This window comes from Papaver somniferum, chromosome 10 (genome assembly GCF_003573695.1).
Source record: "Papaver somniferum cultivar HN1 chromosome 10, ASM357369v1, whole genome shotgun sequence".
Taxonomy (NCBI): Eukaryota; Viridiplantae; Streptophyta; class Magnoliopsida; order Ranunculales; family Papaveraceae; genus Papaver; species Papaver somniferum.
This window is the reverse complement of record NC_039367.1, coordinates 165663819-165676349: the sequence shown is the minus strand read 5'-3', so window position 1 is coordinate 165676349 and position 12531 is coordinate 165663819. Positions and strand designations below refer to the sequence as shown.

Genomic DNA, 12531 nt, shown 5'->3' with positions numbered 1-12531 from the left:
TAAGTGCTTACGATATGGGTAATGACGAAAATAGATATTGTTTAATTTATTTATTTTAAATTAAATCTATTAATAATAAAATATTTTGTTTATTTTGCATATTACTGAAATAAAGATAAAAGATAATAATAATAATTCTTATTCATATTTTAATCATTTTTTTATCTAAATAGAAAACAAATATAATTTTCCTTTTAATCATTTAATATCTTAATTTTATTTTAATTTTTACCTTTTAATACTACTCCATTATTGTTGTTGTTGTAATTATTATTTTATAACAAAAATTAATAATTTTTACCTTTAAGTACTATTATTATTGTTGTTGTTGTAATTATTATTTTATGAGAAAAATTAATAAAATTTGATTAGCGAAATAATTATACATAAATAAATATTTAATTGTAGATTTTGTCTTTTTAATATAATAACAAGGTTAAAATAGAGAATCAATTAATTAAAATTGAGTCTGTCCACAACTTCTGCTTTAATTGCTTTTAAAAGCTACTCCTGGGTAACTTTTAAAAGTTGGCCTAAAATAGAAGTGTTTTTGGAGTAAAACGCTTTGAAAAAAGTTTACCAAACACAATTTTCCTAAAATGTTTGTTACAAGTTGGTTACAGAGTGCTTTTGTAGGAAAGAAAACACAATCCCAAACGGAGCTGAAATCTCACACAACCAAGAAGATTAGTTCTTTACTTAAAATTGCAACCTCCGCTCATGTTTGCTAGTATAATTTTCATATTCACCAACAAATAGATTTTTGTTGTTGGTGTTTCTTTCTATTTATATCTCGCCCTCGGCAATGTAAACAAATATAATGAAAATGCAAATCAATCTGATGATATGCATCCAGGTCCCACAACTTCGGTACGAAGCAAAATGTATTTGGAGAACAAAAATGACTACATTATTTAAAAAAGTGGCAGATTCATTATCAAAATCCCACAATTCCTCCTAACTTAAAATACATAAAAGAAATCACCGAAAAGAAAATCAGACTTATTATTAATCAAGTCTGAAAACTGTAAGCTTTGGAACTAATCTTCATTCAGATTCACACCATGGAGAACAAAAAAAAGAAAAAGAAAAGATAATTGGTCCCCAAAGTCTGAAAATTAAAGCTGTCAGCTTTAGTCACACATCAAACAAGATATCTCAGTCACAGAAACCCCATTATCACTCTTAGATTCCGTGGTCCCTACCTTAATGAACACGTGGCCACATATTATTAGCAGGCATCAAACTCACTGTAATGGATAGATATAGTAGAGCACTCTAATTTTTTTTTCACTTACCAACAAAGAACACCCAATAATAACTCACTTTTATCATACTCTCCTCTGCAACTCTCAAGAAAAAAGCTCCAATGCCCATGACTGACTGAAAAAAACATTCTCTCTTTCTCTCAATTGAAACCCCATTTCCTCTTTCTTTCTCTCTTCTAGAAACAGAGGAAGAAACAGAGTAGGGGGTTGTATTTCATCATCATCATCATCAGTTGCAATGTGGAGGCAGCATAGAATGTTACTCAAACTATCATTGTTATTATTATGTAATTATTGTTTTAGTGGAGTAATAGGTTTAGTAACTTATGATGAAAAAGCTATTGTTGTTAATGGGCAAAGAAGAATTCTTATTTCTGGATCCATTCATTACCCAAGAAGTACTCCTGAGGTATAATCTATTGCACACTATCTAATTGAGCTATTGTTCAGTAATTTCTAATGTATTTGTTGAAATGGGTATCTTTGTTTTTCTTGGGTTCTACAGCAAATTGATTTTAATAATGTGATTTTTTTGGTTGAGTATAGATGTGGCCAGATCTTATTGAGAAAGCAAAAGAAGGAGGATTAGATGTGATTCAAACTTATGTTTTCTGGAATGGGCATGAACCCTCTCCTGGACAAGTAAGTGTATCATCACATTGAATTCATTCATTCCTACAAATTTTCATTTTGTGGAATTTTTGATTGCATTTTTGTTCTTAATTTTGGATATTTTTTGTGTGTGGAATTTGTAGTACTATTTTGGGGATAGATATGATCTTGTTAAGTTTATCAAGTTGGTACAAGAAGCTGGTCTCTATGTTCATCTCAGGATTGGACCTTATGTTTGTGCTGAATGGAATTTTGGGTAATCAATTTTTCCTTTGTTTTAGTAGAAATTGTGATGCTCACAACTCAATTGCTCATTTGCTCTACTAGAGTAACATATGCAAAATTTAAGTTTGGCTAATTTTTCGTAATTTTTGTGTGTTTGTTTTTGGATTCAGGGGATTTCCTGTTTGGCTAAAGTATGTACCTGGTATAAGTTTTAGAACAGACAATGAGCCATTCAAGGTTTGAGTTACTTCAATTACAGCTTCTTTCCTTTGTAGAAATTTCGCCATGTTTTCTCGAATTTAGTGGATACTGTGTTTGTAGATTGCCATGAAAGGATTTACTGTAAAGATAGTGGACATGATGAAGGAAGAAAAGCTTTTCGAATCTCAGGGAGGTCCAATAATTCTTGCGCAGGTGAAAATAGAGCTTATGGCTGAGTGTATTTTTGAAATTACTTCCGTGGTTGATTGGTGATTATCTAGCAACTTATTGTGAATTTGAAGAGTTATGTTTGAGGTGTATGGCAGATAGAGAATGAGTATGGACCAATGGAGTATGAATTGGGTGATCCTGCGAGGGCTTATACAGACTATGTTGCTAAAATGGCAGTAGGTCTCGGCATTGGTGTACCGTGGGTCATGTGTAAGCAAGATGATGCCCCTGATCCAATAGTAAGTTCCAATTGCACATACTTTGTCAACAATTCTATTTTCTTGTCTGGGGAAGTCCATATATACATCTAATAGTGAATCCGGGTCTAATCTATGACTTATCAGTCTCTTAGTTGTTACCAAGAACTTGCGCTAAAACTTGAACTAGTAGAGAGAACTTGCTGAAGTCAGTAACAATATGCTGTTCCTTCAATCTAACTTTTTAAATTTTGCAACAGATAAACACTTGTAATGGTTTCTACTGCGATTGGTTTTCTCCAAACAGGCGTTATAAACCAAAAATGTGGACAGAAAACTGGACTGGCTGGTATACTTTCCTGTCTTGTTGGTCTTCATATTCCAAATTCCAATTGTGCACAACTTTCTTTATTGGTTGCATATGGTAATTGGTTTTACTATGAAAAAGAACGTTGGTTTAGTATTCTTTTTGGTTGTTGACTGGCAGGTTTACAGAGTTTGGTGGTCCCGTTCCTCATCGACCAGCTGAAGACTTGGCATTTTCAGTGGCCAAGTTTATCCAGAAAGGTGGATCCTTTATGAACTACTATATGGTAAGCTAGTGTACTAGCTTTTTAGTTTTTGTTAAGGGTATCTACTCCAGCTGCTTTATGGTTTTCTCCAAGGTTATGGAAGAGTTAATAAATTCATTTGCTTTGCTTTCAGTACCATGGAGGGACAAATTTTGGTCGAACTGCTGGTGGTCCTTTTATAGGCACTAGCTATGATTATGATGCTCCTCTCGATGAATTTGGTATAATTTACAAACCTGTCTGTCTGTCAGAATTAAGATATATTGCAACATGTTCAGTATGGTGATTTTGCACTTCAAATTTGTAGGTCTACTAAGAGAACCAAAATGGGGCCATTTGAGGGATCTGCACAGAGCCATCAAGCTTTGCGAACCCGCATTAGTTTATTCAGAACCAGCTGTCAAGATACTAGGAGACAAGCAAGAGGTCTGCTGATTTCATAGAGAAATACTCATAACATCAAACTACGATTTGTTGAAACTAACATTTCAACATTCTTTGTTTCAGGCTCACGTCTTCAACTACAAATCTGGAGGCTGTGCTGCATTTCTTGCCAACTATAATACAAAATATTTTGCAAATGTGGCCTTTGGGGATATGCATTACCATCTCCCCCCTTGGTCTATCAGCATCCTTCCTGATTGTAAAACTACTGTTTTCAACACTGCAAGGGTGAGAATATACTCACTTTTAGCTCCCCGTTTCAAAGAAACTTGGTGCTCTTTGAACTTAACAAAATGTCATGAACAGGTTGGCTCTCAAAGCGCTCACATGAAGATGACCCCAGTAGGTGATGGATTCGCTTGGCAGTCGTTCAATGAGGAGCCTGCTTCCTATGATGACAGTACAATTACAGTATCAGGTCTTTTGGAGCAAATAAATACCACAAGAGACGTAACGGATTATCTGTGGTACTCGACAGAGTGAGTAATGACAATCAAGGCTCCTTTTTATAAGGCACTCATTACAGAATAGCTCCATAACCAGTCTTTACTGCTAAAACTATTTTGATGTAATACTTTTTTTCTATCTTTTTCCTGTCTTCAGTGTCAAGATAGACTCAAATGAAGAATTCTTAAAGAATGGAAAGTATCCTGAGCTCACTATAATATCAGCTGGCCATGCTTTGCATGTTTTCATCAACGGTCAGCTCTCAGGTAAACAAGCTTTTGAAACTTTCTGAGGAGATGGACAATGAAAGCTTTAACACTTGATTTATTTATTCATATTTCTTTTCTATAATCATACTTGTTTTATGTAAATGGTAGGAACTGCATATGGGAGTTTAGAGGACCCAAGACTAACATTTAAGGAAAGTATGAAGTTAAGAGCTGGACTTAACAAGATTTCCATCTTAAGCATTGCTGTTGGTCTTCCGGTTAGTTAACCCCTCTTGATTCTCTTTTGTCTAATGTCTTTCATATTCTGGGAAGCATAGTTTCTTGGTAAGTCTATTTTCCTTAAGGTTTTCACTGTTTGCAATTGTGTTTTAGAATATCGGGCCACATTTTGAGACATGGAATGCGGGGGTTCTAGGTCCAGTCATGTTGAGTGGTCTCAATGAGGGAAGAAGAGATTTGTCGTGGCAAAAATGGTCGTACAAGGTTCGTCTTCTGATCATCTCCTTTTCAAAGTCTCATTAACATTATCCATGAGAAACAATTAGTCATTCTCGTTTACCTGTTTCTAGATTGGGTTAGAAGGCGAAGCTTTGGGTCTTCATTCCCTGAGTGGGAGTTCCACTGTTGAATGGGTAGAAGCATCTTTAGCAGCTCAGAGACAACATTTAACATGGCACAAGGTTAGGAATCTACAAAAATCTTTGGAATCTGTTTCATTTTCTTGAAATCTTAAACTATGGTACGTATGTGAAGTTCTGTGTCAACTTGTGGCTTAATTTTGTCAATGTTTGCAGACTCTATTCAGTGCACCTGAAGGAGATGTTCCATTGGCGTTAGATATGGGTACAATGGGAAAAGGTCAGGTCTGGATAAATGGGAAGAGCATTGGTCGTTATTGGCCTGCTTATAAAGCATCTGGTGGTACTTGTGGTAGCTGCAATTATGCTGGTACCTATAACGAGAAGAAATGCGAAAGTAATTGTGGAGAGGCCTCCCAGAGATGGTAAACACATGCTTAAATTCTGCGATAGCATTGATTGTCCAATAAAAAGTGTATCGACGATTAATATTATTAATTTCACAGGTATCATGTTCCTCGGTCATGGCTGAAACCAACCGGGAACTTATTGGTAGTTTTCGAAGAATGGGGTGGTGATCCGAATGGAATTTCTTTTGTCGGAAGAACTATTGAAAGCGTTTGTGCGGATATTTTTGAATGGCAACCAACGATTGCAAACTATTGGAGGCAAGTTTCAGGCAAAGATGCTACTCCAATAAGACCCAAAGCTCATTTATGGTGTGCCCCTGGTCAGAAAATTTCATCAATAAGGTTTGCTAGTTTTGGAACTCCAGAAGGATCCTGTGGAAGCTTTAGAGAAGGGAGTTGTCATGCTCATAAATCGTACAATGCTTTTGAAACGGTACGCATTTACAGTCTGAATCAATTAGTTCTTGCATTTGGCATTTATATTGTTACCATGAAATTCAGAATCCAAGCCAACTTAAACATCTTTTAGGACTACAGAGATTCAAGCTATTAGGCATAAAAAACATACTCTCTTTTCTAACACTTTATGATTTTGTATCAGAGATGCATCGGTCAGCAATCATGCTCAGTATCTATAGCCCCTGAGGTCTTTGGAGGTGACCCATGTCCAAACACTTTGAAAAAACTCTCAGTTGAAGCCGTTTGCAGTTGATCCCCGAAAATATTCGGTGTAAATCAAACATACAAGGCCTCAAAATTTCCGAGGTTCTTTACAGTTTGTTCGAGTTTTGTCCCAAATATATATGCTGTATAGATTTACAGCTAGCAGAGATTGGCACAAGCCAATTTATACGACTCGATGTACATAGATTTGTCACTATCGGCTAGCAAGAATATATTGATTAATGTAACTCCAAGGTTTGTACCTTCTGTCGAGCCATATCGATTAATATAATTGGAAGTTCACAAGTTTTGTGGGAAATGCATTAACAGTTCTGCTTTGTCAACCTTAAATATGGAAATATTTCTTGTTGTCCAAAATTAAGGATCCAATGATATGGCTGTTCTTTCCCAAGAATCTCGGAATACTTGTATTATGGAGTTTTAAGTATCTCGATTGAAGGAAGTTAAATTGCAGTTTAGTATTCCAAATGCCATTTTCTGAAAGAGTAGACAATACAAACACAGAATGACGGTAGTCATAGTCTACAATAATCACTCAATGAAACAATGTCAATAGCATCAAGGTTCACATAAATGTTCCCTTTTATCTAATTTCAAAATGAAACTCAACAAAGATTACCTGACCGGTTTATAAATAAATACGTATGCAGGTGTCTCATCCTCCTATAAACTAGTATAACCGTTGCCACGGTGGGAGGGCCGACAGAAGAACTTGACGAAACGACACCACTACATGAAACGACACCAAGTTAAAGTTATTGCAAAAACATTAAAGTGTATTTGGATGTCACTGTTCAACATTTGTGTAGGTTAATGGCACGAGTTTCTGATTCGCCACTCCAACCTGGTGGAGGTTTCAGGGGTAAAATCTCTGCTCTATAGTTCATACTTCCACTATACATGCTATAGTCTGCAGTACCATTGCCACCCAGCGCCAACATTTGAAATTTTTGAAGATCTGAATTTGCTTCAAAAATAGTGCTCTGACCAACTTTCTCGCCATTGTTGATATTTGGCATGTCACCGTCAGTGTCCAACGCCCTTAATACCTAACAAAAAAGAGCAAGAAATGTGTAACTAAATCGTGAAGTATTTTTAATACACCAAAAAAAGAAAAGAAGAAAAGTTGTTTTCTACCTGCACCATGAGGGGTCTTTTGTTAGCAGAGTGATGAACACAAGCAGCAGTTGTCTCAGCAATCCTAAACATCTTTCTCTCGACGTATCTCTTTTCAATCCTTGGATCTGCCAACTCTGAAAAAACTCCAGTTTCGGTTGCACTGGCTATCAATGGTCTGGCCAGCAGAAAACATCCGCCAAGACAAAAGTTCATCTTATTCAAGGCGCAGAAGTATTTCTAGGAAAAAAGTAACAGCAGGTCAAAGGTTCCTGAAATATATACATATGCTTACCCATTCTACTAAACTCTCATCCTGGCTCGCCTCGACAGGTCTACGTCCAGTCACAAGCTCTAGAAGCACCCCTCCGAACGAGAACACATCGGATCTATCAGTCAATTGGCCACTTGAAGCATACTCAGGTGCCATGTACCTGAAAAGGTATAACTCCAAATTTATCAATAATTTACAAGTGATGCCACATTATCATCTATCACTGTTATATTAGCATCGGTTATATAAAGACCTTACAGACTCATTAATAGATATGATTTATAACCTGCCCAAATGTTCCCATTACACGAGTTCAAACATGGGTGGTGATGTCATTTGATATCTTAGCAAGACCAAAATCTACAAACAGATAATCAAATATCTCAACAACTTCATTAGTACCCAATCTACTCCTCCAGCGACTTTAGGGTGCAGATCACATCCCTAGCTCCGTATTATCCATTGTGACATCCCTGAGATTTACATATAAAACATTAATGTAGCTGGGGTTCAAACTTCTACTGGTCTCCCAATCACATACACCACAAAACAAATTATCTACTGCCAGTGTAAATAATCAAGACATGAGTATGCTGCTAGTAGTCGAGCATGGTTCGAACCTAAGCCTATAGTGTAACCAGTTACAGATTTTACAGAGATACAACCATATACAAAGAAATGCACTGTTAAAGTAGGCATGTTCTCTCTTCGAAATCGAGGGCTAGACTTCTCCCAAATACACTGAAATTACAAATAAAGGATAACTAATATGACAGGCAGGGAAGCTGCACAAGGCCACAAGCACTTTCATCTCTCTAAGATGAGACACCATGAAAATGAATTTCATATCACAGTTTATGCTTAGTTTTAATTTAGCAATTATCTGAAATAGTAAAAAAAAGAAAGTAATAAAAGACGATGAGATTACCCAGTTTGCAGACACCCATTTTCTGATGCTGCGAGTAGAAGCTTATCAGCATCGTCATCCTCCGCACGTTTCCATAATAGTTCAATTCCATCCATGTGAAATTGAGTTATCTGATTGCTTCTGGACCTCCATTGGGTTCCATCAAGCAATTGGAATCATTTATCCACGAATATATACTGCGCTAAAAGGATGACTAAGAATAAGTAGTCAACTCCACGACCTCCCCTTTGTATAATTGATTGCGAGATTTTTATACCTAACTATTTATCTGCTAAGGTATGTCACTTCTGTATAGTTTGATATGGGATATGGCATATGCATTCATTATCTGGGCTTGGTTTTCCAACAGGTACTGTTGTGGACAACATTAGATATGGTCCGAAATTGACAGGGAAAAAGCTATCAGATGACGAAGTAACCAAGCTACTCACCCTAGCTGACCTTGATTCTTTCGCTAGCAAAAACGGCAATGAACTTTCCGTTGGGAAAATCCTATATATAGCACTCAACTTACTGCACAATAAATCCCTAAAAACAGAAATCATGCCCCATTTTCTGATAATTTTACATTAAATTACTAAGTAAGATGTCTATGCTTAATGTATTAAACAACAACTTGAGAAACTCTACAAATCTGAAACCCCAAAATTGGATAGACAACTTACAGATTCATAAGAAGAAGAAGAAAGAGATTGACCACGACGAGTTACATCTTTGAGCAATACTGAAATCGCTCACCTGCATTTTCCAGCAGACTCTCAGTCAACTCAAATATCAACACCCATTTTTGAATTCTTCTTCTTTACTTTCAAGATCACCCCAGATTACTTCAATTTTCTTCTCTGGGATTCACAGAAAACCCTAATCATCATCATCTCTTCAAGAACCCTAATTTGGAGAATTCCAAGACGTTAAGGGTTTTGATTTCTGAGTAAATTTTTTTCTAGGGTTTTGATTCGTATCTATAAATTGTTCAGGGTTTATGTGAATCAATCAATCTATCTTCTCTGTTCGAAAACGGAGGTAATCAGAGATGATTTTAATGGAGAAGAGATTGGGTCGATTTGTGTTTCCGGGAAGGAATGTGTTTATCTTTTGGGAAGAAGAAGAAAGAAAGAATATTTTTTTGAAATTTTTGGAGGTGGCCGGATTCGAACACGAGTTTTACTAAACTGCCCCTCAACATTTAAAAATATTTCAACTTCCGTGTGCTTTTTCCTGAGCGTTTAAAGTTACGCGAATATCCTTCTTTTAATGTTGTATTTACACTAATTTCAGTGAGATATGGAAATGTAGATGGACTCTTTAGTCCTTTCATTGTTGATTAAAAATGGTTTGGGACACCAAATCTTTTTGTGTCAATTGATCACTTACAATTTACAAAAAAATGACCATATAAAGGTCCTTCCTCGCTCCGCTCGGTCGGCCCAATGAAGGCTGATCATGGTTTTCTGTCTCCTCAGTTTTAATCGACTCCATCATCTTCGTAGTTTCTTCCCCTAATTCTTTCAAAGAAACTAAAGAGTTCTTGTGAGGACATGCTTCAAGAATCCACTGTTTCTTAAAATCCACAAGCTTTTTCGAGGTTGAACCTTTTGTGTCGAAAATTTCAAAATAATTAGTGAATTTAGTATAAGTTAAAGCACCGCCATTTCTTGTGATGGCAACTAACTCACTTTTTTTAATCCTAAATTCTTTTTTCCAACCCCATGACTAGTGTTCCTCTCGCTGCTCTTTCATGTCATGATCACCATCTTTCTTTCTTAGTAGCCATACGTCATAATATTCAAATAATCCGACAACTAGCCAAACAGCTAAATACAAAAACCTATCCAAAACACCTATGCTATTGTAGTACCATTTATTCTTTGGTGGCGAAGGAGGTGGTGCAAGATATCCACAAAACTTTTTCACGGCCAAATCGAAGATAACAATCATTTTTTTATTACTCTCCATCCAATAGAGAGTTCCATTCGCATAGATAGCGTCTCGACGAGAATATGTTTCGAATTCACAACTGAAGTTTACAAGGTTTCTCCATCCATCGCCACTGCCTAGAGTGTATATGTAGGCTACACACTGGGACTAGGGCTGATATATTTGTAAAGATTTGTACTCATTGGTTGAAGAAGCATAACCAAATCCGCACGTACTGGATGGTCTTCGTGTATATTTAATATCTGTCTTGATTTCTAGAAGCACAACATACTCCCTGGTGACGGGGTTAAGAATACAAACAGGTATATGAGTTTTTGGTTCCAAAAATGTAACTCCAGAAATGCATATCAAGCCGTTACATGAACCAAGAAAGGTAGGACGCCACGACGGAGGGGTGATATTAGTCCTCATGATTCTATGAATTGGCGTTGTTAACTGATTATGGTTCTCTTCATATTCCAAATACCAAAATTTGAGATTTTTACTCTGATGATTATCCAACTCACTCGTCAAAGCAATAAAATGCAACTTAATGGAATCAGCAGTATAAGGATGGTTAAGATGATGAAAGTGCATTTTAGAAAATAATGGATGACGAACAAGACTTCTCCAGGTTGTGCATACTAATTTGCACTCAAGAACGGACTCAGTTGGTACACGAGTTAAAATGTCCATTGTGATCTCTGCGGGAAGAATCTTGAAATACTCCATCAAAACCTATTTAAGGAAAACACTATCCACAAGTGTAGCCTTTGGAAATATAGATAACAACAGAGATTTGTTATGGAAATGCAAAAACGGGTCTGTTATGTTGCCAGTTGGATCATGGGTGTTTAAGTAGTAGTGTTTAAAAGTAAACAAAAGCGCGAAGAAAGAGAGAAGTTTGTTGGATCATACGAACAGTGTGTTATGGTTAGGTGGGAAATGTAGGGAAACAGTGGTTTCCTAGTTTAGGTTAAATTCTTACTTTAAGTTAATTACAATATTAAGATAAGATACCTAAATTCACCATGGTTTCCTAAATCAAGGAGGCTAATACTTGGGAACCAAGTTTGTGACTCCTATATAAGGAGGTCTAGGCTAAGTGTTTTAGTCATGGAATCCTCAATGTAAATCTCGTAGAGATGTGAGGGATTCATCCCACCTATTGAGGTGGTTATGTGAGAGACCTAATGGTGGAAGGATTACACCATTATGGTGCTTTTGGGATACTTATCGATGTTGAAAGATATGTCGTTATGGAGTATTCATATGGAGATGTTGGTAAGACATCTTGTTGAGGAGAATATCATCTTGGTGGTGCTACATTAGATTATTGGTGTTGAGCTAAAGGCGTCCATGGTAATCTATATGAGGGTGTGCAGAGAAGATTGGTAAACATTATCTCGTATGGGTGAAGACACTACTTTGGATATTATAGGGTGCTTGTGAGAGTTCTTGTGTTCGGTCACGTTGTAGTGATTCGATGGATTGATATAGTCAGTCAGTTGTGTAATTCTCAGTGGTGATTCTATAATGAATAAAGAGGTCATAGACGTTTGGTGGATGTTGACAAATACACACATTATGTATGTTGTTGAACCACGTTAAATCTGTGAGTACTTTACTTCTTGTTGCTTTGTTTATGGCTTGCATCTATGTGGTTCTCTTTCTCTTCTTCTTATCCTAGACTATGGTTTTGCTAAGGTAATACTTAGGCAGACGCATGGAGGCTACTGTAGTAGTTTCATTTGCTTATCGAGTAGTTATGGATGTCAACCCTAACGGATGTGGTGCGCAACTTGGAGTTAGTTGCTTATAAGAGCGTAGCATTAACTCAGGTGGAGCAAGGAAAGCCAAGATGGAGCTGTGTTCGTAGTATGGAGCAAGTTCTAAGGTGGCAAAGGCTCAAGGGAGCATGATGACTGTAACTAGGTTCGAAGGTAGCATATGGATAACGATCGTGTACGATCTGATTGAGTTGGCATGCAATACACCTATAATGATGTCAATCAATGTGGAGTTGTGAACATAAAGGAGTAAGGTGTATTTTCTCAAGATGTTGCATAACGGATGATCATATGATGTTGATTTGTAGAGATGGTCATATTTTCCACCGTGGTGGAGATTTGTACAATCACCAGTAGGTTGGATTGTTAAATCTAAGTTGGTGACGTTCAAGTTTGGTTTGCTCTCT

The 12531-nt window shown here is 36.6% G+C and overlaps 2 protein-coding genes across 11 annotated transcripts; one reads left to right on the top strand and one right to left on the bottom strand.

Moving 5' to 3' along the window:
- Positions 1-1310: 1310 nt before the first annotated feature.
- LOC113317423 (beta-galactosidase-like) lies at positions 1311-6394 on the top strand. 2 transcript variants are annotated; one of them, XM_026565546.1, is made up of 19 exons: positions 1311-1677; positions 1815-1910; positions 2024-2136; positions 2276-2342; positions 2427-2519; positions 2633-2776; positions 2995-3083; positions 3222-3327; positions 3440-3527; positions 3614-3732; positions 3814-3978; positions 4057-4229; positions 4354-4463; positions 4575-4684; positions 4800-4910; positions 4997-5107; positions 5222-5430; positions 5512-5848; positions 6017-6394. In XM_026565546.1, exons 1-19 carry the CDS (start codon positions 1507-1509, stop codon positions 6125-6127), a joined length of 2523 nt encoding a protein of 840 aa, XP_026421331.1. In that variant the 5' UTR covers positions 1311-1506; the 3' UTR covers positions 6128-6394. The 2 variants fall into 2 exon arrangements, with proteins under 2 accessions (XP_026421331.1, XP_026421329.1); XM_026565544.1 differs by having other exon boundaries at positions 3814-4229.
- Positions 6395-6596: 202 nt separating this feature from the next.
- Positions 6597-9497, bottom strand: LOC113317692 (proline-rich receptor-like protein kinase PERK12). Of its 9 annotated transcripts, XR_003343850.1 has the most exons (6): positions 9083-9497; positions 8418-8593; positions 7776-7962; positions 7511-7649; positions 7237-7393; positions 6597-7148 (listed from the first exon to the last, which is right to left on the bottom strand). XR_003343850.1 is itself a non-coding variant. In XM_026565837.1 (5 exons), the coding sequence occupies exons 2-5, from the start codon at positions 8510-8512 to the stop codon at positions 7142-7144; spliced, it is 357 nt and encodes a 118-aa protein (XP_026421622.1). In that variant the 5' UTR covers positions 8513-8598; positions 9083-9497; the 3' UTR covers positions 6597-7141. The 9 variants fall into 9 exon arrangements, 5 of the variants coding, with proteins under 5 accessions (XP_026421622.1, XP_026421621.1, XP_026421623.1 ...); XR_003343849.1 differs by having other exon boundaries at positions 7237-7649; XR_003343851.1 differs by having other exon boundaries at positions 7237-7649; positions 7892-7962.
- Positions 9498-12531: the final 3034 nt, after the last annotated feature.

Coding starts and splice junctions, on each gene's coding strand:
- LOC113317692 (XM_026565834.1), bottom strand. CDS start 7,431: ATGAACTTTTGTCTTGGCGGATGTTTTCTGCTGGCCAGACCATTGATA. Junction 7,149..7,236: donor AAAGACCCCTCATGGTGCAG/GTAGAAAACAAC, acceptor CTTTTTTGTTAG/GTATTAAGGGCGTTGGACAC.
- LOC113317423 (XM_026565544.1), top strand. CDS start 1,507: ATGTGGAGGCAGCATAGAATGTTACTCAAACTATCATTGTTATTATTA. Junction 2,777..2,994: donor ATGATGCCCCTGATCCAATA/GTAAGTTCCAAT, acceptor ATTTTGCAACAG/ATAAACACTTGTAATGGTTT. Junction 3,733..3,813: donor TACTAGGAGACAAGCAAGAG/GTCTGCTGATTT, acceptor TCTTTGTTTCAG/GCTCACGTCTTCAACTACAA.